Raw genomic sequence first — 25925 nt, forward strand, 5'->3', positions numbered from 1 at the left:
GGGAATTTTTAAAAGGTATTTCCTGACCAAAACAATTGAGTGAAACAGATACAAATTTGGGAAATATTTCAATAACGTCAAATCTTCATTTTTGCCAAAAAATGGTTTGGGTTGAAAAATCTCATCCAGCTCTATTCAGAATATTCAGCAGAGGTTCTCAGTGAAAAACAGAATGGAGAACTCGGCCCTTGCACTGTTCTTCATCTATACCAGAACAGAATTCCCTTCATTTTTAATTTCTTAATTTTTTTCCAGATTGAGCAAAGCATGCATTCCTTGACGACTACATGCCTGCCAAGTCAAAAGTTTTAAACCCAAACCATTTCTGAATTATCCAAGTGCCAGGACAGTATCTGCATGATTTTGTGGGTTTTTTTTTTTTTTTTATTAAATGATCGAAAAACTTTTTCCATTCTGAGTTAACCCTAAAGTCACCTGAATAGGTTTTCTTCAACCTACTCAAACAAACCAGAAAACTCACAAGACTTAATTCTCTGCTGCCTTGCACTATGTGTAGCCATTTACACTTAAGTGAGTACAAAATGCTACCAGATCAGAAGGGTAGCTTTACACTGTGTAAATGACTGCACAAGGTGCTAAGGAATGGAGAAAAAATACGCAGTCAGTCTTCTGGGATGAGAATGAGCATGAGAAATTTCAGCCCAAAGGTAATAAGTTTGAAAGTAATTAATATGTAGGAAAATGCTGTGTGAACCATAACTATAGCTCTGCTGGTGCAATGCTTTCATGGTGCAAGAAAATTAATTCAGATAAAAGTTTGACCCTTTCGATATAAAAATTAAGGACCTAATTCTCCTAGTAGGGCTTGTCTACACATACAAATCTGTCCTGCTTTAAATATAACAGTATATTTATATATATATAAACGTTTAATTTATATAACAGTATATTTAAAGCAGTACAACTTGCCAGGTCTGAGCATAGTATACTAGTATAAAAGTACTTATACAGGTTTAGCTTATTCTGGTTCAGGAGCAAAATAAGCAATATAGGTATATCTTTCTATTGGCAGAACTGTGTCCATACTAGCGCTCATTCTGATATATTAGTAAAAAACACAACTCTAACTGACATAGCGATACTGGTAATTTTTTTTCTAGTGCGGGGCTTTATACTAGTTAAACTGCACTATCAATGAAAGTGAGGGAAGAATGAGTCAGAAGACTCCCTTACTTAGTTTACAGGCAGATTTTAGAACTTTTGCTCCTTGCAAAGTCACTTTTTTTCCTACTCCAGCCACACCCCTTTCTGAAAGCATAAGTGACGAGCATATAAGGCAGTGTATAGGCAAACTCAGTGCAGGCTTTGCAGCAAAAACTTTCATTAACCATATCAGAGCAATTCATTTGGCAGACCTGACAATTACCTCATTCATTAATGCCATGCAAACCATCAAAAATCTCTACCTCACGCAGACCTGCTGTTATTGGAGCTTCAATTACTGTAATTTATAAACCTCAGAACTGATAAACAGCCATGGAAATGTAAACTTCTTTGACAGAAGCCTTCCCAAGGCTGGATCTCTGTTTCTTCATATTGTCTGATCTAAAAATCAAGAACATCACTCGTATTCATTCCCTGTATTTGGTGGAAAAACAAAGTACTGTACTTTGATTAGCCAACTGTCGCACCCCCAGCCACTTTTTCCTCCCACTTTCACTCCTTTGGCTGGCAGCTGTGCTTGTTCTGAACAAGTGTGCAGATCTGCATGGAACTACAGCCACTATGACTCATGAAAACTAGGAGTTGGTCTTGCAAAATCCTACTTATTCACTTGCCTGGAGTACGTAATTTTTCTTGTGTATGACTACAGCACCTTTCTTCATTATCACCACTCATCGTGATCAAAAGCAGGCCAGTAGATTTTGTCTGGGCTGGTGCTTTTTCATGGCACCTTGGCAAGGCTGCTAAGATTACTGGGCTGTACAGGACAAGGTACCAGATAATCTTAAAAATGAGAGAGACCTCTGCAGTCATTAACATTTTATTCAAAATGGTGTGGGCTTAGGGAACCTCAAACCTGAAAATGACGATGCTAGTAACCGCTGTACTTTAAACTCAAAGTTATGTCTTGGACTATCTCAGCATTTAAAATAGGGCACCATGAGTATTTAATTTAGTTTGATAGAAACTTTTTGCACAACATTAACATTTATGTCATTTCCTCATCTGTTTTTCACCCTGTCTAGATGCTGTGCTGGACTGTGGCTGCTTTGCAGTACACCCCAACCCAAAACAGCTTGAAAGCTGGCATAGTGGAATTGGGAGCATCACCCTAGACCAGGGGGAAACCTGTGGTGGCACAGAACCTAGGTAGCATTCCCTTAGCCCCTGCTGACAAAGAGGTGTGGCTGGGAAATCCTTATGTCCCAATGACTTCCGGCATCTGAAGAAGTGGGTTTTTTACCCATGAACGCTTATACCCAAATAAATTGGTTAGTCTTTGAGGTGCCACCGGACTCCTCGTTGTTTTTTGGATACAGACTAACATGGCTACCCCTCTGATACTTGGTACCAGCATAAATATTACACTGGGAGTCTAGCCCCATATCAGGAAAGTGCAAAGGCTACTGTTACACGTCCCCTCTTGAACTGCACTGTGCGCTCCTTGGCCTTACCTGACTATCTGAGCCAATACATGCAGCAGAAGGCTGCCCTCTGTTGATGGATGTTGAAAGAGGTTGTACATTCCTCTGAAGTCTTTGAGACCTCCAAATCACTGTATTTTTTCAGAAAAGTGTCTAAAAGAACCAAATGTGCTGCAAAAACACCTTAACACGAGGAAGAGCTAAATGCAGAGCTGTGGTCTAATCCTGCTCCCATGAATGGTAAAAGCATTATTAACCCGTGGTGCAGGATCAGACCCTTGCTTCCATCAAAATAGGATTTATTATGGGTAGCTGCAGCCCAACAGTTGTTTCTTCTGAAGCTTGGTGAACATTCTAGTATTTCTAATGATACCCTTTTGTTCTCTGACTGAGAAGGCACGTCTGAGAGCAACGTTGATCCACAAACTGTGCATCTGTACAACTGGAGCTACCTTCAGGCACAAGCTGTAGTGGATTTTACATAGGAGGGGCTTGTTGGGGGGGGTGGCTTGATATGCAAATCAACTTGCAGGTTGTATTAATATGCAAATATGGAAGAAAAACCCAGGCTGCTTGGACTTGAACAAGCAGGACTTTTAAAAGAACACAAACAACTTTAAGTGTATTAAAATATTCACCCCTATTTAAAGTAAACAATTCCAAAGCTTTCTTACCATATTTTCTTAGAACACTTTCCCACAAAAAAGAAACCTCACTTTTTCTTTATCTCTACAGATTGCTGTCTGCATGGGGGCTTGGTTCAAAGTCCCCTAACGTTCACAATGGAGATGGAGATGGTGCTCCTTGCACTCAGCTGGATTTAGAAACCTTTCAATGGCTCATGCAGTACAACAGCCCTTCTTCCAGTGCCGTAGCTGGCCCCTTTTCCTTGTATCTAGCAAAGGTGACACTAAGATTCGCAGAGAGGGTATGACACCAGAGCCTACAGAAGTGTCCCTTCCCCCAGAGTTGCCAGCATTTGAACTGTTTTTTTCCAGAAACAAATTGCTGGGGGTCTGGGCCACTAGGCTCCAGTCAGTGATGGGAATATTAATTTTATTTTTATATGAATATCCAGCATTGGGGTCTGAAAATGGATGTAGTTTTTAGATTGTTCTCATTCTCCTTTATTTGCATACACCTCCCCACGCCTTCCCTAACGCTTGCCCGCGTTGCCTATGGAGATGTCTGGCAAGCTCCTACGTCCTCTGGTATTTCAGGGAAGTTTGAGCACAGGCTACCTCCTTCCCTACCCCTGGAGGGGTAGATGTTAGGCCTCCCCCTTGCACCACATATGGGCAACACTTCAGCCCTCTCTTTCCCCACAATGAGGCCCTGACTTCCCTGGTATCATGCCCTCTCCCCTTTCCTGAAGTTCCCCCCTCGCTCACCCTTCCCATACCTTCACTTTCCTTTCTCCCTCTCCCACAGATTTCCCGATCTTCTTCCATGTACGCTTCCTCTCTTTCCCCATTAAAGTGTTCATCCCCTACTCTTTGCTGCTTCCTGTGTCTCTGTTCCTTTCTCACCTGTCCTGCCACCCAGGACAGCTACCAGAGCATTCTCTCCTGCTATGGGTCCCACATGATTGTAGCAGTGAGGCACGTGGCAAGAAGGTAGCAGAAGCCAGTGAAGACAAGAAAGACAGGCAGCTTCTGCAGCCTATAGAACACACTTGAGAATGGCAGTGACCCTTGCTATGCAAGGCAGGACTGTAAAGGAAACTTCTGTCCTGTTCCAAGTCTTCAGAACAAGGCAATAGCTAACCAGGACCCCAAGCCTCAAGATAGTGCCAGCAAAAAAGGGACTATCGGTAAGAATGATACCCCTGGGAAAGGGCACTCAAGTCAAGCCATGTCTTTCCTCTTAGGAAGAGGTATGGAAACACAGTAGAAGCTCATTTCCTTTGCTGTGTCCCGCTTCTCCTCAGCAAGGAGTAAGGAAACAAAACGGGTGGCTCATTTCTCTTATGTTCCTTTTCCTAGTCATCAAATGTAGCAAGAGGGCAGGCCCAAGCCCTGAAAATCAAGGCCAAAAAATAGTTTTTTTTATAACCTGGTGGGGTGTGCCTATATTGTGTGTGCAAAACAGGCCGTTAACATGCTCAAAATGAGAAATTGTCCAAAGAATTTACAATTTCCCATTGTTATGTTGCCACTGAGCTGCCCCGTGTTTTGCACATGCAATTTAGCCTTGCAGATTTTAGAAAATTTAGCTCTTTAAGTTTAGAAGACTAACAGCTTCTGCTAGACTCCCACACCTTGTCCCGTAAAACATCAGAAATGTAATGGGAATAGTTAACTTTAAGACAAGAAAAGTGGGCAGGGATAGACAAGCCAAAATGCCCTGGCAAATTTAGAAATACATCTTATGAATAACTTTCTGTAGCAGTAACAAAATAAACAACCAGAAGGCAAAATGCCAACTTCACTCACTGCAGTCAGTGAACTGGCTAGGAAAATCAAAACACAAGTCATACGTCTCAGGTTGCCAAAGGCCCACATGTGGGAAGCGGAGTAGGATAATGACCTAAAGTGAGAGCAAGACTAGAAGTAGTAATGCAGGAGACTTAAAATAATTAGAGATTAATACCTGGGCATAAATAACATTTCAGACAGTCTCAATTTGAGGGAATCAGCATTTCTGGTGTAAATAATTTATCACAATTAAAATGAAACAAACACTGGCCCTGTGTGTGATGGCAGTAAATTTGGGTTTAAAAGGGAGACTCCACGACAAATTCTGCTTGGTGTTACACTGATGTAAATCTACTGAACTTAACTGAATTACTCTGGATTGACCCCAATATGACTGAATGCAAAATAAGGGCCTGTGTTGTAACAAGAGAGACATTGTTATACAGAGTAAAAAGAATTAAATTACTTTAACTAAACATAGGCCTGAGCCAAAATGAGGATGCGAACACCCTGAGACCTTGCGAGTGTTTGAAAATCTCAATCGCGCATGTAAACAATCTGCTTTTCAGCCACTGAGGGTCTTTTTAAAATTTGACATTAATGCAAGGAAAATATTTCTTTCCTGGTGTATGTCCTTTCATAGTGCTGACTGACTAAGGGCTAGTCTACACTTACGCGGTAGTTCGACGGCTGCGGATCGAAGTTCCGAGTTCGATTTATCGCGTCTGGTGTGGACGCGATAAATCGAACCAGGAAGTGATCCCCGTCGACTGCGGTACTCCAGCTCGGCGAGAGGAGTACCGCGAAGTCGACGGGGGAGCCTGCCTGCCGCGTGTGGACCGCGGTAAATTCGAAGTAAGGTATGTCGAATTCAGCTACGTTATTCACGTAGCTGAATTTGCACACCTTACTTCAACTTGGGGGGTAAGTGTAGACCAGGCCTTAGATTAGAAGTTCTCAAAGTTTTTCAGGATGGCCCACACTTTAACAATAATCTTGTGGATTATATCATGCCCTACCACTCACGAACACATAACATTCTACAGCACTACAGCAATTGTTTCTATGGAAAAGTAATACTAGTAGTTCATTTTTAGTGGTTTTTAAATCCTCTTCAGTGGCACCATGGAGGAGAACCAGCACCATGTTGACCAACCATCTCTTCACAGGACCACCAGTCAGAGGACCATTGACTTGGATATAACTAGTAGTAGAACTGATTGAAAAATAAAAAAATAAAAATTGCAAAAGTTTTCACCTTTTGAATTTTGAAGGCAACTTTTATCAAAATTTGATTATTTTTTTTTGACAACTCTGCCCAGTAGAGAGAGCTTGATCAACCATCAGGTATGAGAATTAGTGAACTTTAATAGTTTAATATCTTATTGTTACCCAGGGTTTTCAGAACCCACAGCAGGGGCAACTTAATCATTTTACTCCAGATGGTGTCAGGAATAAATTAATAGGAACACAGAAATTCCACTTGATAGGATTTATGCAGGTAAGCGTGCTTTATTTAAAACTGCAGTTTATTACATATAAGCACACACCGACATAAGCAATAGGTTTAGAGCATCCCAGATATTTACCTATATTCTGAGATATTGAGTAATTAACGACGGGTCAGCGCTGACCAAACGCCTCCCTGCTGGGGAGTAAAGATGTCAGGATAGCTTTCCCAGGATAGCTCCAGAGGACTGTTTGAAAGTACACTTTTTGATTTAATCTTTTTATAACTTTACAGGTTATAATGACCCCTATGAAATTATCAGAGTTTTTTAACTTTTAATAAACTTTTAATATCAGAGACATTTAGACTTAAGGCTGTTTATTTACATTTTTTTTCATTTTTAGTTATTTACTTTTTTCCCCTTCTCCCATTCTGATTAGCAAAAGTGCCAGTAGTTATGGCCTTGCCTCTGAAAGCCTGTTTTTAAATTAACCCTTAAGTATGTAGTGTTTTATTTTATTAATTTACAGTGGCTGAGTGCACATAATATGGTTACAATTAGCTTGATTACATTCTGGGGTATATATACCCTTCAAATTCAGGGCAACATTATAGGCATGACCTTACACATCGCTGCATCTTCCCTTAGTCACCAGTGGAACAGCACATGAAAATGGGAGCACATACTGAATGCTGCTGAGCAGCGGAAAGGGAGCCAACATTGCTATTACTTTACTCTATTCAACCAAAAGAAAGTGATGAAGATAATGGTTAAATAAACGGTATTACCTGAAGATGCTAGACATGTGTTAAAACCCTAACCATTTATCTAACCTCCCTTTGAGCTTTGAGGATTCAGACAAACAAAGTCCCTGGTCAATACCAGCCAGAATCACAATTTGGCCAACCAAATTCTTGACCAATGAATGAATGGCAAAACCGAAATCACAACCTTGTTTTTGCTTCCATTGAAAATTGAGAAAAATGGGTCTGAGACCCTAATCACATTCGTTTTGGTTTTCTATAACCTTAACATGAGTGACGGGACTTCACAAAACCAAAGCCATGTCTGGTCTTGCCTGTCTCTATATAACTAAGGATGGGATTTTCAAAACAGAGAGCATAGGTTTAACTCCATTCCCAATGAATTCAATGGGGGTTTTACTATGGACTTCAACAGGAGCAAAGTTAGGCCAATGCTGTACATTTGAACACCCCGCCCTAAAAGTCTAATCATGAGAAGATTTGCACCCAGGACTCCCACTGGTTTCAGCAAGAGTTGCAGAAGAACCTACTTTAGACAAAGAATGACATGGCAGTCGGAACAGTGAATGTTGCTATCCCTTTGAAGTGTCAGAAGCAGGGATGGGTTGGGGACACAATTTGGATCCATATTTCAAACACCCTGATATTTGTGGGCAAGGAAGGTTGAGATCCCAAAGTTTCATTTGGCCCATTACTGAAATAAAGGTTAGTTACAAAATTTGGATCCTAGTTCAAATTCTGATATACACACCACACTCGTGTCCAAATGTGGGGTTTGGTCTCGTAATGCTGTAGACCATAGTGTTTTGCTTCCTCCCACCCCCATATGTATCAGTTTCTACTTTCAACAACTCTTTTGATGTCTTACAAGCTATCTGAACAGTGAATGTTGGACTATAGTAATATTCCTCAGTGAGACATCTCTAGTCTAACTAAATTGGCAACAATAGAACTTGAGAGACTAATACAGATGCTAAAGAAGAAAAAAAAGTGCCCACACTTGGCCAGATTACTTTTAGACTTATGTTTATTTTCATATATTTAGTCTCTCTCTGGTTTGTTTGTCACTACAGTATCTTTGCTTTCCCTGAGAATAGTTTAAAACAATGCCTTTGGCTTTAGAATTATCAGTAAAATACACATACAGTGCATACTGTATATATACACAAAGCCCATTACATTTGCAAATATTTTTGCAGTTGTTCCCTAGCCAAGAGAGGCAGAGAATGAAAGGGTTAGAATTAAAATAAATGTTTTTCAGTAAAAAAACAATCACAGCTTTCTCCATTACTCCAGTGGAAAGCAAGTACAGTACTACGAGTTACTCTTGGAAACCTAAACGAATATAACCTGGCCTACTGTAGCACAGAGATGGGTCTGAGCCAAAAGCATCTAGAACGTCTTTGGGATGCAAAATAATAAAATCCCAGATCTGACCATGCCTGACCTCAGTAAAATCTCAGATCTAGATCCAAATTGTGTGGCTGGTCCCAATGGGCCAAACTAAATTCTAGACTCTGAAACACAGTAAACTTTGAGGAAATTTGAATCTGGATCTGAACTACATGACTGTACTATAATGCTCACTTTCTTACACATCTAATCTATTTCTCTCTGTAGGAGCTTTAGAGAATGATAGTATAACTTCTTGCCTGTAGCTAATACAGTTGTGCAAAATATTTACAATGAAACTCCAAACTACACAAAAAACTTGGCTGGTTTCATACTTTTTCATTCAAAAATCGGAACAGGTTTGTTGAAAGGCTTATGAACATGCATAAACTCTTCAGGTGAACCCGGGCATATTTACCATCTAAATGAGGGACTCCCAAGAATTTTCATAGTGTGGGCTACATCTCAGTAGACAGACTTTTACCTCAAAACTAGGATTTAAGCTTGGAGTTTTTGACATTATCTTAGTTGGAACCTGTAACATCTATGGAAAAATGGGGATGTTCCCCCACCAAATTAAAACAACGAAAGTTCTCCCAATCCCTGGGAAACCTTGTTTAGCCCACAGCGACTAAAACAAACAAAACAAAACAAAAATGATACTAGGATGTTCAAATTACCCAAGTGAATTCTACCAAATAATGATATTCAGAGTTTCTTCCAGGTTTTAGATCTGTAACCACAGGACAATATTATGTGTACACACACACAGTTTCTATTCTAGGATGATGGTGTCAGTGAGAATCATTCTCCCAAATCAAATAATTTTGCCTGTACAAGCCGCTTAGTGATTCCACAAGTGTTATAATGACCCTATTTAATGATCATATGTGTTTCATTAGAATACTGTATCTAAACTTTTGGATACATATGTTATTAATAACAATGCCACTTTTACCCCAGAAACATTTCTGCTATGTAGTATATGGAATTTCTAATCCAGTGATAGCAGAGGGAACATTATAAAGAATAAATTTAAAAAGTTATTTTAAAAAAATCATTCCTGCTCTGCTCAGAACATTTAAAAAGTGAGTTTATGTAACAAAGGAAGCAGAGGGAATAATAACTAGAACAGTTATTTATTTTAATTAGGGTGTGCGCTTGTTACTTTCAAAAAGGACCCATCTCTAAATACAGTAACTGGGATGCTGTGAAATATGACTTAGAACAAAACTGGGACCAGTCCAGATGTTACCAGCCAACATAAACTTAGGAAAGAAAACAAAATTCAAAGGAAGTGATGATGATGTAAGTGATTAAAAACAGTCACAGCGGGTGCCAAGCAACATAGAAAAGCCAGTCACAAAACACTAGAGACAGCCACTGATGTCTACATTGCAATTAAACATCCACGGCTGGCCCTTGTCAGCTGACTTGGGCTCATGGGGCTTGGGCTGCGGGGCTGTAAAACTGTGGTGTAGATGTTTGGGCTCAGGCTGGAGCCTGGGCTCTGGGATCCACCCCTCTCATGGGCTCCCAGAGCTCAGGCTCCAGCCCGAGCCCAAACATTTACACTGCCATTTTACAGCCCCGCAGCCCTGCTAGCCCAAGTCAGCTGATTTGAGCCAGCCACTGTTTAACTGCAGTGTAGACATACCTCAGGGACTCCAGATGTCATCCTCAGGGTAGGAGTTCCATTAAGAAGGTCCCTGATCCAAAAAAAAAAAAAAAAGCAGAGCTTAACGGAGAATGACAGCCATGTTAAAGAAGGTGTCACGTTCAAAACTGAGCCTAGGAAACCTTTTTCCATGCAATGCATAATTAGGCCTACGGAATTCACTGCCACAAGGTATGATTCACGCCAAGAGTTTACCAGAAGTCAAAACAAAATTAAACATTTCTAATGAATAATAAAAATATCCAGAGTTATAACAGTAAACATTAAAATGATAAGGAGTTGTGGAAAGGCAATAAATCCTCATGCTTCAGGGAATAAGCCAACTCTCTAACTAGTTGGGGGAGGGAGAAGGAGACTTTCCTGGGGGCAGTACAGCAAGTGTGCACCCTCCTCTGAAGCATGTGTCTATGGAATAAACTCATAAATCAGCTCCATTGTTGGTCTTTACTACAGTAGGTTTTCACTGCCCCATTCACACAGAATCAATTCTTCCTGCCTTATGAAACCAGATGAGAGCTTGTGTCCAATCAGAGATTGATCTCCATATTTTTAATGTGGAATGCAGGGGGTTATTACGTGCACAACTTCTGCTAGCCGGTAACAATAAATTGTAAACAGTAAAATTTGACCCGGAATTAGCACTGTCATAAATGTAGAACTGTTTTTCCTTTTTTTCTGGTTTGTATGCAGTTCCAAATTTTAAAAGTGTTAAATGATTAATTTTTGTGCCGGGCAAGCATTTTACAATTTATAAAAAAAATAAGCCGGTGGGGTGTAAGGGAGGGAGGAAAGAAACACACCCGAACATTGGGGATTTTGAAATAAACCTAAATACTTGACAGCTGAAAACCTGGCAAGACTATATGAAGAAATACCTGAGGGTATATGTGTGGGACAGTTCATTGCTTGATACATTTGATCACATTACAGAAATGTATATGCTATATAGAATTGTACAACAAATAAAATTAAAAGGAGGAAGCTAGAATTTTTTATACAAAGTTAGCTCAATGTTGTGGAACAAACCAACCCACAAAGCAAACCTAAAGATTTCTTCTCCTGTGAGGAATGTTCATGGTATGTGATGGCTCCCAGAATGGTAAGGGAAAACAGAGAGGGAGCCCATCTTTTCAGCTCTGAAGCTATGCAAAGAATACTTGCTTCATTTCTAAACGAAATGCAGCTGACTAACTGAAATCAATTTCTTTCCAACCTGCAGTTGCCAATGTTCTGATTAGTATCACAGTGCTCCTGCCCTTTGTTAGGTTCAGTACTGTTTTGTTGTTAAGCCTTTGTGGCAATTGTGCAAGAATGAAGTGTTAGCTTGAAATTCTGTTTTCAGATCCCCATGGAAGATCCTAACTCTGACATTCTGATGCTCTTACGTTCAGCAAACTTCAATTAACGTCAGTGTTTGCATAAGTCAATAAAATAACATAATGGGTATGTAGGACTTAATTCTCCTCTCTGAGCTGCATGGTTTATCTCCAAACTAATATTCTGTGCAAAGCTACTTTTGATACCAGTGGGATATAAATACACGTACTATAGGAGGAGCAGAATATTGGAGTTGAGCTCTGGTGTAAGGTTTTTGGTCGTTAAGTAAGAGATAATTAATTAGTAATGCAGCCAATTCCTTTTGAAAATGTGGTTTTAAATATAATGGCTAAATTCTGGTCTCAGTTATATGGTTACAACCCTTAGTGAAGTCAGTGGGGCTTGCACATGTGTAAATGAGACAAGAGTTTGGCCAAATATATATTATTATATTACTGCATATTGCATGAGAAGAAAAGAGAGGGAAAATAATATCCACAAAAACAAAAGGGCTATTCTGTACTGCTTCTAACAGTTCTTACAAAATGCAAAGGAGAAATCATGAGAGAAGCTGTGGATTTTGATCTCGCTGTCACCCCCCCACACACATGTATTTTGCATGTACAGTACATTTAAGATGTGGGACCCAGTTATGTGATCCTTATTTGCATGTGGTCCAGTGGACAGTCCATTGGGCTGCGAGTCAGGGGAGCTGTGTTCTAATCTTGGCTCTGTGACTTTTGGGCAAGTCACTTTGCCTCTCTGTGTCTGTTTCCTCTCCCACACGTTCAGGCTTGTCTTTTAGACGATAAATTCTTCAGGGCGGGAACTGTCATACAGTGCATGTATGGACAGTGCATAGCACAAGGGGTCCTGATCTCATTTGGGGACTACAGGAACAATTGTAATACCAATAATAAAATAACTAAATTAGGAACACAGGCATTGTCAGACTGGTACAGACCCGAGGTTCCTCCAGTCCAGTATACTGTCTTTGATAGTGGCCAGCACCAGATGCCTCAGATGAAGATTAGGAACTCCCACATGTGATTTAATCTGCTCCATGAAGATGTTGTCCTAATCCATAGTAGTTAGATGGATTTAAATCCTGAAGCATGTGGTTTTTAATCCATTCAAATATTCTTTGTTAGCATTAATTTTTATAACTTTGGATATTCATGTTCTCTGTATAAATGTCTAATACCTCTTTGAATCTTACTAAGTTATTTGCCTCAACGATGCCCTGTAGCAGTGAGTTCCACAGTTTTATATGGAGTGAAAAAGTAGTTCCTTTTTTTTAGTTTTGAATTTGCTATCTTTTCAGTTTCATTGAATGTCCCCTTATTCTTGTGTTGGGAGACAGGGAGAACAGAAGCTCCCAACCTGCCTTCTCTATACTGTGACTTGCCATTTGATTAGTAGTTTTATCATAAAAAAATAAGACATCACAATATTAAAATCCATGAGCTATGGAGAAGATATGACACATTCTCTAGATCTCGTTCTTGAGACTTAAAGTAAAGAGGATAGGTGAGGCACCCTGTATGCTAACAAAACGCCACAAAGTACTTAAATTGCAGTGTGGTGGCACAAGGCAGTATCAGCAATGGAGACCTGACGTAGGGAGATTCCACACACCCTGGCACTGTGGGGATGATCTTCATGCAGTATCTCTACAGGTTTCCTTGAGAGGGGGATTAAGATTATGCTGCAACATGGCAGCCCTGGGAATGTCCAGTGGGTCTCCACATTACATGCATCCACTGATCTAAAATTCTCAGGTATGGGAGAGCAGCAGGTCACATCTGCTACTCCTTCCTATGCCTTGTAGTAGCAACCACGGCACTGCTTTCACACAGACAAAATTTGTATTAGCTGCTAAATACTGTGTTTATGGGAGCCCTAGAAATACATAGATAGACCAGATAGAAAAGCCCTTATACATGGGCTTGGCTCCATTCCCCAGGATCTAGCCTTTATTTATTGCCTACTATAGGAACTGAAGCTATTTCAACACCCAACTGGAATGAAAATAACATTATATCCTTCAGCTTTGTGACTGATAGAATAAGTGTACGTTGCAATCAAGTAAAGAATATTCCCAGCACGTGTGTTGATGCAAGTGGATTTGCACAGAAAAATAAGTGGCTGGGAACTCTTCGTATATTTCAAATCTATTTTGAGTCCAACTTTCATTGGAAATATTTTACAATTGCAAAGAGCTGTTACATCAGTTCTGCTAATCTAAATTCACCCCACCCTAATCCTATAAATACACAGGGAGCTCGGGAATTGAAGTTTGCATGTTAACAAGTGTTGCCATAATATTAAAATTATTCTACTGCTTCTGGTCTTGGCTGGAAGGTAAATGTGATTTTTCCCTCCCTATAATCTTCCAGATTCTTCATGAAGTTATAATAAGGAAGGAAGGAGGAGACATCAGGAAAGCAGAAACTCACGGGACTATAGGAATGATTTTAGGAGATAACAGCTTAATTGAAAATCCAGAGTATTTACTTAGAATTCCTAGCCATTATTGTTGCTGCTGTTTCCGGCAGAAGGATGGAACATGGCTGTGTGAATGTAAAGCAGAATGCTTAGTGGAATGTGAAATCCCATGGATACTGACCTGCTGAATCCGAGTTTAAGGGTCAAAATCCATTATCATCATTCTTTCTTCTAGGAAATCCTGTATAAACTGCTTAACAGGATGGAGGGTTTTCTTGACATTAGATGGGTGATATATGTGTGGAGGGAAAGAAAGTAAACATTAACATCTTCCTGCCAAGTTCTCCTCAGCAATAAAAGCAATGGGGGTGAGAAAGGGAGGGAATCCACACGAGTGAGTCACAATCCTAGCATTGTTTAGTGTCTTCATGCTGGTCCAGTCACTTGTTTGAATTCATTTTTTCCTTATTTAAATCCCTCCCTTCCTTCCTGATGGTGACTTCTCCTTGGTAATATGTCCAAACCACAAATCCAGCTGCACCAGCTCCACTTGTTTTGCTAACTGAAATGGTCTCTGAATTCATCTGGCATTGGGGAGCAGTCCCATCCCACTCTTTTTTCACTAGCAGTTACAAGCGGTGCAAGGTATCCATTGAGTCAGATTGGCAGATGCACATCGCTCAGAGGGCTTGAAGATAGTGATGTAGTGGGTTAGATTTTTAGGGCAGCGCTCAGCATTCCTATTATTACATATGGCAGAGTGGATCCAATGTCTCTGGTAAGTTAGAATGATCCTTGGTTCTACTCCAGCTTGATTCAGTCACTCAGTATAGTAGCCATTGATAGACACCTTTTCTTTGTGGAGTGAGAGAGGATAAATGGCGTACTTTTATGATGCCTGTATCCTGTGTAACATTTTTCCAGGACAGTGTCTAGCTGTGGATTTGTTCCACCAAACACTAGATGTCATCTCTTCTTGATGCTGCAGATTATCAATTAAGGAATTAAAATAACCCAACCTCATATAGACCTGTGATTCTGAAACTGCTGTGTGTATGGTGCACTCACATGGTGCACTGGCTGCTTTAAAATGCAATATCAGAACAAGAATCCATTATAACAACACTGATTAACATTATGAAGATGGTACACCAAGTACTTGTGAGTTTGAGATATGTTATGCTACGTCTTGTTTAAGAACTGCTGCAATATATCCTTGGTTCTAAGGTCCATAGCATAGTCTACTATCGCATTATTAACCTTGGTGCTCCAGCACTTTTTCCAAGCCTCAGTTCAGAATAACTGTTGAGGTCTACGCTCCTGATTTGTGGATGCAATCATGGACTTAGCTGTCTCAGTAATGTCAATTGCCAGAGCACCTGCAAAAATGTAGGCCTAGCTAACACTGGGCTAGAAATGTAGCCACATAAGGCTAGTGGATATTATTGATGTAAAGAATAATAATAATCACAAGGTGGGAGGGTGATGATGATGGTCATCTCTGAGGTGCCCTTGTATAGCTTTACAATATGAGACTATACGTTGGGTCATATACAATGGGTGTATTTGCATATTTTCAGCATGAAACAAATAGCATAAAAACCAAATGACAAATTGAAGATAGACAGGTTTATCTGTAATATCTTAACACAGATCACCACAAATTGTAAGAATTCTTTTATTGTAGTGTAAAGGAAACCTTAGGTTTAGGAAGATATAATGCATGTGTCCTTCCAGTACAACTGAGATGGGTAAGGTTTTTTCTCTCTGTCCCAAGACTCTATGTACAGAACTTATTTAGTAGAGAATGAAAAAAATTCTTTAGAAATAAAATTTCTATATATTTTTTTTAAAACCGACCTATAGAATTCTAAGAACATACGAAGTTCTGTATTAGATCAGAGAGTGGTCCATGTGGTCCAGTACCCTATTGCTGACAGAGGCTAGTAACTCTCTGACTCTGCCTTCTTCCTTCTCCTTATTTAAACACAAGGACCTAAATAGCAGCAGATCCACTGTGGTTCTGTTGCATGTAGGGACAGGAGGCTGCATAGGTGGATTCCACACATCCTTGTGCACTATGGAACATTGATCACTGCTCCTCCCTCTATCACAACACTGAAGGTAGTTGGGTGGGGCGGGGGACACAGGTGTGGCCAGGAAGCCCAGACATTACACAGATCCTCTTGCCAGACATCAATCCCCACATAAGGGGCATGTGGCGTAACAGATGCTACCTTAAGCTGGACTCAATAGCACGCTTGACGTCTTGCATGCGTGAGAGCCACTCTTTGACTCCGAAGTATGGTTGGGTAGAGAAGGTTCCCATCCTGATATCTCCTGAGTGGGTCTCCTGAGCCTGTGTGCTGAGGCTTTGCACAGGGACAAGAACTTGGCTCTCAGTATAGAAGCAGAACAATCCGCTGGCAGTTTTACCCAGGGAGGGAATGGAAATATACAGTTTTCTCTTTGACTTCATGGGACACTCACTTATCAAACAGAGCACTCTACGCATCAGCCTAGTAATTACAGGTACCAGGAGAGTCAACTCTAGTCTCTGTGCTGTCTAGATCTGATGCTAAAACACACAATGTTTTATTTTTGTCTTGTGATGCAATGTCTTATGCCATCTCATGTCTTTGCTAAGCAGTGTTATGTGTTGTAATATCAGACCTATGCAACACTTTCAGAGAATGCTTTTCTTGATTTGTTTTATTACATGTTTTAATTTCATCGGTACATGAAAGTAAACATATGCAGGATGGAAAATTATATTATGTTCATGTGCTACAATATAAAAGGTGTCGGAGATAAGTTTTAAGCCACAAAAGTTACATCTGGAGTTTTTCTTCATACCCTTCTCTAGCAGATGTCTATTTATACTGATCACATAGGCTTGGCTTATGAGGGCTATCCTGACTTGAGTAGATGTAAATAATACTTACTAGAAATATTTCAGAAATAATGCTTATCAATAGTACAAAGTGCTTTCATCTACATTTTACAGAATGGGAAACTGAGGCACAAATAGGTTAAGTGATTTCCCAAAGGTCCCACAGCATATCAGTAGCAGAAACAGAACCCAGTTCTTCCATCTCTCAGCCAAGTGTCCTGACTACTGGTGCATGCTGCCTCTCATAACTATTTGGTAATTTTATCACAGCCTGTGATGGAAGGAGACTTTATTGCATGAACTGTTTTTAGGGAACTCTGGTAAATTTGAAGAATACCATCTGTAGAGCTGTTATCATTCTCACTTATACAGCCCAATATATTATTTTGTGTCTATGTGATGCATTTACAATCTCTATGCTGCTAAAGGTTTTAGGGTGCTAAACCTGGAGAATTAGCTCCAGTTCAGTATGTGGGTGTGAAAAGGATTACCACTCAAACACAGATGGTGCATGGGAGTTTCACTTTTCAATAGCTGGCAAGGTACAGTATGCTTAGGTAAAACTGTGCAGAAAACTTTTGTTCCTCTATGGGTTTCATATTTTAAATGGTATAGTGGACTATCAAACCTGCTGGCTGGTTGCCTGAATTAAAAAAAAAAGCAACCTTCTTCCACTGAAGCTGAAATTTCAGCACCATCCAACACATCCACTGCTCTTTATGCTGTAACATATGTCAGCGTGTTGAGTTCTCCCACCGCTAAGATAAAAGCATTTATCAACTTACTTGCTGCTCAGGCAGCGTCTGAGTGAATAGGAAGCCCCTCCTCCACAAGTGCGTGAACATTCACTCCATGAACCCCAGGCATCCCACAGTGTATCTCGGTCTTCTTCAGACCGAGCTGTTCTGGAACTCTAGAAGAGGGGGGGAAAAAAAACATAACCCAGGAGATTAGTGAAGAAAAACTTGTTTTAAATCAATCTTATTGTAATTCACTTAGTCTTTCTGCATATCAGATATGCTGCAGGTCTTAGCAGACCCTGCAGAAAGATGTTTTGCTGAAATTCCTAACTGCTGGGCATTAATGTGGTGTTCGCAGTAGATGGATATTTAAGGTACCTAATTTCATCCTTTTAGTGTTCACATTCCATCCCAGCCTCGAGACAGGGGAGGATTAATATGAAAGAGCATTTTATATAGCAGTGAGATCAGGCATTTTGTGTGCTTGTGGAGAAGGGGGCTGTCATTAGGGCAGAAGAAAAAAATACGGGGTTGTTTATGAGAGTATTTTTGCTGCACTAGAAAAGACGAAAACAAAGCCCCTTTGGACAATTGGTTTTTCGAGGAGAAATTCCATAATCTGTGCAGGTGATTGGGCTTGTAAAGTATATGTGTACAAATGGAGGCCAACTAAAGTACTCATTGAAAAACTGGCTCATTGCACTTTGAGCCATCCCTAAAGAATGCTGCATTTTAATTGTATTTAGAACAGACTAGAGGAATGAACAAAAATAGGGGGGAACTTTTGCAGAGGACCATCTTAAGCATCATTACTAACCACTCGTATAGTAGTCTGGGAACCTGTGTTAGCTGTAAATCTGCAGGGATTCTTCTCGGAAGCAGAGACAGATCAACATAGAAATCACTTTATCATCATAAACAGAGCTATGTACAACTTTTGTAATGAAATCTGAAACCTGGCAAAGACTCCAGTGTTATTCACAGGCAGAAGAGAAAGCATTGACTGATCTGGGGCGGTGAACAGTTACGTATATGTCTATTCAGAACAGACTTAGAACATATCACAGCCCTAGACCTAGATCCAAATTCAAACCCTCAATATCTACTGAGTTGGGCATTATGCCTGCTGCCCTCAGTCTTTAAAACTGTTAACCAACTGGGACTTACAGTGTGAGAAATGTGTTATTCAGTGTAAAGGTACCATTGTTTGTAATGCAGGAACCAAGAGTTTATTATTTATCCTAACTATTCATACTGAGGGAATGTTCTAAAATGGGAATTTTCTAATCCTATCAGAGATGGCAGGGCGTGCTGTAGCATATGTTCTCACAGTCATATATTATACAGGGTAAGCACCCAGCAACAAGGCTGGCTGAAGAGAAGACAGCACTTTTATACAATGCCCCAACACTGAGCTCAGCTGGCTCGGCTCAAGCATCTGGACACATCTAGATCACATAGGAATGCTCAGAGGCTTAACTTTGGTATTAGCGTAACCCCTCTCATATTAGTTACTTGAGTACAAACAATTCACCATGACTTAGTGGTACACTGAATGTCCTTAACAACTAAATAAGGGGGAAATGAAAACTGTAGAAAAGAGACAAAGCAGATTGCCTTCACTGGAGTTGCACCCATTTACACGGAGATGAATTTGGTACTCAGTTCGTGTGCGTTCCTATGCCTGTGTTAATTCACGATATTAAATAGATTAACATTACAGAAATGTCTGATTTTCACAATGATCAGTACGCTATTAAACTCCCCTGTATATTACAGTATGAGTTCACTTTATTTAATGGGACTCTATTCTTCCTACTTTATTCTATTTGTTACATAGTGGTTTCTGCATTTGTTTTCCTTTAAGAAGTTGTTGCTACAAGTGTCTTACAATAAGACCCCTTATTACTTCGACATGTGTTAAGAAAAGTTATAGGTAGCTTCCACTTTGTGAAATAATTGATTAATCCTATGCATGCTGTGCTGCAGAGCACATATGAAAGCATTACACCTTTTTTCAAGGCATTCCTTTTAGTTTTATTGCCACAAATATCCATATGGCAATTCAGGTGTTGCTTCTCTAGGAACACAGTTATTCTACAGTCTCTAAAGGCACCAAAGGGCTAAATCAATTAACAGAGAATAGATGTTTTCTAATTCTCTGATGCCTTCTGAAGAGCCCCTTTCTGAAAAAAGTAACAAGTAAATATTTATAATTTAAAAAATTGCTTAAGTTTTGAAGGCCCAATTTTGCCCTCAGTTACATGGGTGGGGTATATGAAAACTGCACTTGACTAACAATTTAGTTCATGTAAAAATACTTAGACTGCACAGGTTGAAGTGATAATCAAATCATATTGTTATATTCACTCCAAAGGCCTGATTCTACTTTCACTGACACTGGTGTGAATCAGCGGTTACCCTGTGGAAGTCAATGGTGTTAAACCAGTGTGAGATCAGAGCCAGGCCATAAATTGGCAACTGTTAAGAAAAAATAAGATTTTCAGGGCAGTGATCAAGCCAATTTTTCTTCTGCATCTCTGTACTTGTTTTTTTATCTTACACAGTCCAAGCCCAGTCTTGGAAAATGAGTCACATATATATGGGCCGCATGGGTGAAAAAGCAAGTTGTTACTCTCCAGCAGCAGCACTGAATACAGCTGTTTGTTTTTAAAGGAAGCCCTGAGTCAGTGGCGAGGCTAAGGTGCAGGGCTGATGGAAAAGACATATAACACCATTGTCCGCTGGACCCTTGCAATGGCACTGGTGCTGCATTCCTGACACTACTGTTCATGTATCCTTAGAGACATAGAATCCTAGAATATCAGGGTTGGAAGGGACCTCAGGAGGTCATCTAGTCCAACCCCCTGCTCAAAGCAGGACCAATCCCCAGACAGTTTTTTACCCCAGTTCCCTAAATGGCCCCCTCAAGGATTGAACTCACAACCCTGGGTTTAGCAGGCCAATGCTCAAACCACTGAGCTATCCCCCCTTGCATAAGTTTTTTTTAAAATTAGAGTATACATTTTGAAATATACATGTGTGTAGAGTCCCGCCCCCAAGTAAACTGAGCAGGATATAGTCGCCTTTTCAATTCTGAAGCAACCTCTATCCACTTGACATGATACTCATGATGCCAGATCCTCCTGGTACACCCCTTTCAAGAGGGCATTAAGGGCCTGATCCAAAGCCCACTGAAGTCAATGCAAAAACTCCCATTATGTTTAGTGGACTTTGGATCAGACTTTAAAATAACAGGCTGCAAGCAGGCCCCAGCACAATTTTTAAGGTGGAGTGCAAAAGAGGATGTGATGAGTAAATGACTTTGTTTGGATCTTCTTAAAGAGATATGCAAGTGAATCTAATGACTGAGGGATCACTGGCTTGAGCCAGAAGCATACAGTGGGCAAGCTTTTCTCATGCAGCTCTACTAAAGCTCCTCAATTGTGACCCTACTACTCCATTCCCGGACCTCTCCCATGCTGAGGTTGCTTGTCATGCCAAATTGTGTGGTGGTTTTGAGGATGTGGCCAGTCTCCATTTCAACTCTGCTACATGGCAAGGATATTAGAAATGTGTCTTAAACAGGTGCAGCACTTTCTTCTCCAGATGCAGCTTTCTTAAGAGCAGGTTCTAATTTAGATGGGTAACTGAATCATGTTTTAACCACCGTGACCATGCAGTACTATGTTGTTTTGCTTTGGATCCACCAGCTGTAAAAAACAGACTGAATTAATTTAGTGAGAGAGAACACTAGATCCAACCATTGTGTGTACTATACTGATTAGTCACACTAAATTCTATCCTCTCTTTCTCATCTTTATGAAAATGCAGCTCAACTTAATTTTGAATCAACCCTATAATTGCTAGGAATAAATGCAGCAATTAAAATGAGTATGATAAGGGATTAAACTCTTGACTATAGCCAATCCACCCCCCAGCTGCAAAAGATCACACATGCAATAGATTCCCAGATGCATTCCATCCCCTTGATGCAATCTTTTTAGCCTTTACATGTGAGATAAGAATAGCTGGGTGCCAGTTCACTGAAGTTATTTCAACTGGCAACTTCCTGGCTACCAGCTTCATAAAACAAAAATGTGTGCTGCTTGTTTCTATTTTTCAAAGAAACAAATATCATCAAATTGCATACAGATACATGTGCTAATTATTCAGCATTGGTATCAAGTCCACTCTGAAGAGCAGCTAAACAGGGTTGCAAGGTGAAGCCACATAACTGAGGACTCTTACCTCATCACAAGTTACAAGCAGCTCAACTAGACATGCGAAGGGTCCAAATTTATCTGAAATAAATTGCACACCCACCCAGAAGAGAGTCATGTGCCAGTTATTTGCATTCCAAGATTTGTTATAAGACCTATATATTCCCAGAAAGCATGTGATCTCAAGTTGGAACAGGCTCCAAGTTTTCTTTTAACAAGTGGAATAAACATAGTTCATTTTCAACTCACTCCATGTTTAATGTTAAAGAAAGTAAAGTGAATTTCCCTCCTCTGAACTGTGCATTTGAGAAACAAATCCAAGGTATTTCAAATCTAAAATTGTTTGTTTATTGCAAATTTGAAGAGCCTGGAATATAAACATATAAGTAGTTTAATCCAGTTGAATCTATTTTCTTTTTTGGTATATGGCATTAAAACTTAAGGATTTACTGTACAGTACAGATTTAAGACAAAAATTTATACCCCAAGGAAAATAATTTCAGTCCCACATAGCCAATGACTCTAGAAAGCAGATTTGACTAAACTGAAGAATGCATATTAAAAAAAACAACCTCTACATTATTAGGCCAGAACATTCTAGTTATGCTACTATACACTTTTGTAATATTTCAACCATTACCATAGAATTCTTTAGCAGATGAGAAGCAGCAGGACTATCCCACGCCAGAGCAGCTGAGAAATTCTGCCACCATTTGAAGCTCCCTTCAACTAACACTTATTTCCTTCTTAGAAAAGCCTTTATAAGGCTGCTGGTTGCTTTCCTTCAGGTTGATGTTTCTCTAAACAGCACTAAATGCCAATTACCCAGAATGCAGACTCTGAGCATGGCTCATTGTATGTTTCCAAGGGTTTTCCTCATGCTGGCAGTCATAATCAGGACTCAGTTTGATCTCCCTTTTAGCCATCCACTGATTTGTCTACAGTCATTTCAATTATTTGTTATATTTGCCCCAACATCTGAGATGGCAACTGCAGAAATATCACCTCATGCAAGAAATTCCCAATAAAGCTTACAAATAACAAGCATTAAAAATTAACTGAAAGCAGATCTTTCCTTGTACACCTCTACCCCGATATAACGCTGTCCTCGGGAGCCAAAAAATCTTACCGCGTTATAGGTGAAACCGCATTATATCGAACTTGCTTTGATCTACCGGAGTGCGCAGCCCCGCCCCCCTGAGCACTGCTTTACCGCGTTATATCCGAATTCGTGTTATATCGGGTCGTGTTATATCGGGGTAGAGGTGTACTTCATTGCCTTAACATACACTTCACCTAGGACTGATCCTGTAACTACCATGGGACATAGCAACAGACCCCCGCCAGAAGAAAGGAAAGTGAAAATTGAAAAATTCTTTAAGGAGTCAGAGAAATCCCCATCACTAGTGATTATGAAAGCTGGATGAATCAGGCGCATACATAAGGAGTGGTGAATGCACAGGGCACATGGTCCCAGAGCCTTACAAAGGAGAATCAGGTTTTAAACTACAGAGCTATACAAAACCTTTGCCTAGCAGATAAATAGACTGGGTTTTTCAAAGGAATCTAAGGGAGTTAGGCACCCAAATCACAATAAACTCAGTAGGAGCTGGGTGCCATGAGCTACCCAAGGGTCTCCCTTAGGCTTCTCAGAAAACCCCATCTTCATTGTTTAACAATCTGCCTTGAAGGACTGTTTATTACACGGTCTTCAGGTTTTCATGTTAGTTGCAGAACAACAGGTCTTCCCTCCCCTAATACACAGCACGTAGTAGTCACTTAAACCATTTGGAATAGTATGTGATACAACCCAAATGTCACATCCCTTGAGTTACAGCAGCCACCCTGACCAAACAGGAGCTGTGTCCATGGTGAGAGAACCATGTTTCTTCAGTGTGTGTGACGGGAGAATGGGATGGGGAGCAAGACCTCAATTAATATTCTAAGCTCTATAAAAGAAGTCCATCCCTAAGAAAATAAATGACATGTTCACATACTGGAATTCAATTAAAAATTCTGTTTGAAATGGGAGTCTCCCTATTGAAACCAACCATTTGCCCGTGTCACACAGAGACCACCACATACAAACATAGATCACATAAGTTTAGTTCAGATTTTCCTCCTCCTCCAGTAAATTGCAGCTGGAGTCATATCCTCCAAGCAGCCAGTGAGTTCTAGAGATGAACCAGTAACACAGCCCGTTGAAAATGCCATTAGCCCATTGACGGATGAAGATGCTGATGTGGAATCTGAGTCACAGCTATTTCCCAGATGACAACTGCTGCTGGTTTTGGTTAGGAAATTCAGATCATCTGGTTCTTATCACAGCCCCACTTTTGGGGACATGATGATCTGTCAGTGACAGTACGCAAGGCTCCTCTGAGGCCATTGCCCAAACTTGTCTTTTGCTACTGCAGAAATGAAGCCAGTAACAGAAAAAAATATTTTTTCCATATAAAGCCCTCCCTCCCTCCAGACACACACAGTTATAGCTCTACACGGGTTTCTGCCAGGCTATGTATTCGCTCTCTTTTGCAATTGTGGGTGTTTCTTATTCTTCAGGTATGTCTGACAGGTCAGGAATTTGTTACAGTATAACGATGCTGTCTCTAGTGTGTCAAGAAGTAACTGCACTCAGGGCTTATCTAGGTGCATAATGTTAGGAGACGGGATAAGTGACCTCATCCTTTTGTAAGGAATAAAAAAATCAAAATTTTCCCCACTGTAAATATATGTTTTACAAATTTTCACTTGCAAAATATTGTGCATCTTTCTTGTGTTCCATCCAAGGTGACAGCTTCATTAAAGCTCAGCTAGGAAATTGCTTGGAAATCTCTGTTTTTTGACAGAAGGCAAAGCTAGAAGATAACTTCACAGCCAGTTGAATTAATATTGATAATTACTGTCAAACAAAAAGTTAGCTGCTAAGGCATTTCTGACTAGCTGTTGGAACTTTCTGGGTTATTTTCTCTGGAAATCTCATGAATCAAATATTCTAACAGTTTTTCCAGTGACCAGAGCACATGTTTACTATATTTAGGCACAAAAAAGAGTTGTACACTGTTTGATACCGTACCACAATAGTTATGTACATCAGCTGTACCAAAATATATGTTACCATTCTGCATATCTCATCATAGCAGGAGCATAGTGGTTATCAAGAATCACCAGGCTCTTCTGTGAAATGCATTAGTGGTCTCAGTCCAGCTTCTAATGGACACATGCCCATTTCATGGAAACCAACACCACCACAACAGGTGACCCACTGATGGCAAACTCAGTGGAGTTGCAAGGACTGAATGGGTGTGAAGACTGAACTAGCCTCTTACCTCAGAGGTGCTTACTTCAGGTCAGGATGAAAGGATGGGGACGCGGCGTGGGGTTGCTTGAATTTCTGTTCCCCCTACTGTTTCTCTTCTAAGGCTAAATAGAAGACTACAGTATTCAGAGTTGCCAGCCTGCCAACTTTCAAGAGAGTTTCACAAACTGTAAGAGTTTGATTTTCGGCTCCTTGCACATACAAAGCTACTGAATGCAAATGGAGTTTTGCTTGCACAGAAGTTTTACTTTAAAAAGTAAACAGTTAGCTGTCCACTGTTGTTGTTAGCAGCCCACACGTGGGGTTGTTTCATGACAACCACTCTGTTAGAAGAGGTATGATTTACTGTATATTGCCCAATCAAAAGGATGTTGCTGCTTAGAAAAGTACACAACCCCCTGGAAAGCACTTAGTTTTCTGGCAAGTACCATGGAAGGAATCACAGAATATCAGGGTTGGAAGGGACCTCAGGAGGTCATCTAGTCCAACCCCCTGCTCAAAGAAGGACCAATCCCCAACTAAATCATCCCAGCCAGCGCTTTGTCAAGCCTGACCTTAAAAACCTCTAAGGAAGGAAATTCCACCACCTCCCTAGGTAACCCATTCCAGTGCTTCACCACTCTCCTAGTGAAAAAGGTTTCCCTAATATCCAACCTAAACCTCCCCCACTGCAA

The 25925-nt window shown here is 40.3% G+C and overlaps 1 protein-coding gene across 2 annotated transcripts in view; it reads right to left on the reverse strand.

Annotated features, from left to right (window-relative positions):
• Positions 1-25925, reverse strand: part of ADAMTSL1 (ADAMTS like 1) — a 688426-nt gene that overhangs the window by 217515 nt on the left and 444986 nt on the right. For both annotated transcript variants that reach the window (XM_065406494.1, XM_065406493.1), the window contains one exon: positions 17755-17882. In XM_065406494.1, coding sequence (XP_065262566.1) covers positions 17755-17882 — 128 coding nt within the window. The remainder of the gene's footprint in view (positions 1-17754; positions 17883-25925) is intronic.

This window comes from Emys orbicularis, chromosome 6, assembly GCF_028017835.1.
Source record: "Emys orbicularis isolate rEmyOrb1 chromosome 6, rEmyOrb1.hap1, whole genome shotgun sequence".
NCBI lineage: Eukaryota > Metazoa > Chordata > Testudines > Emydidae > Emys > Emys orbicularis.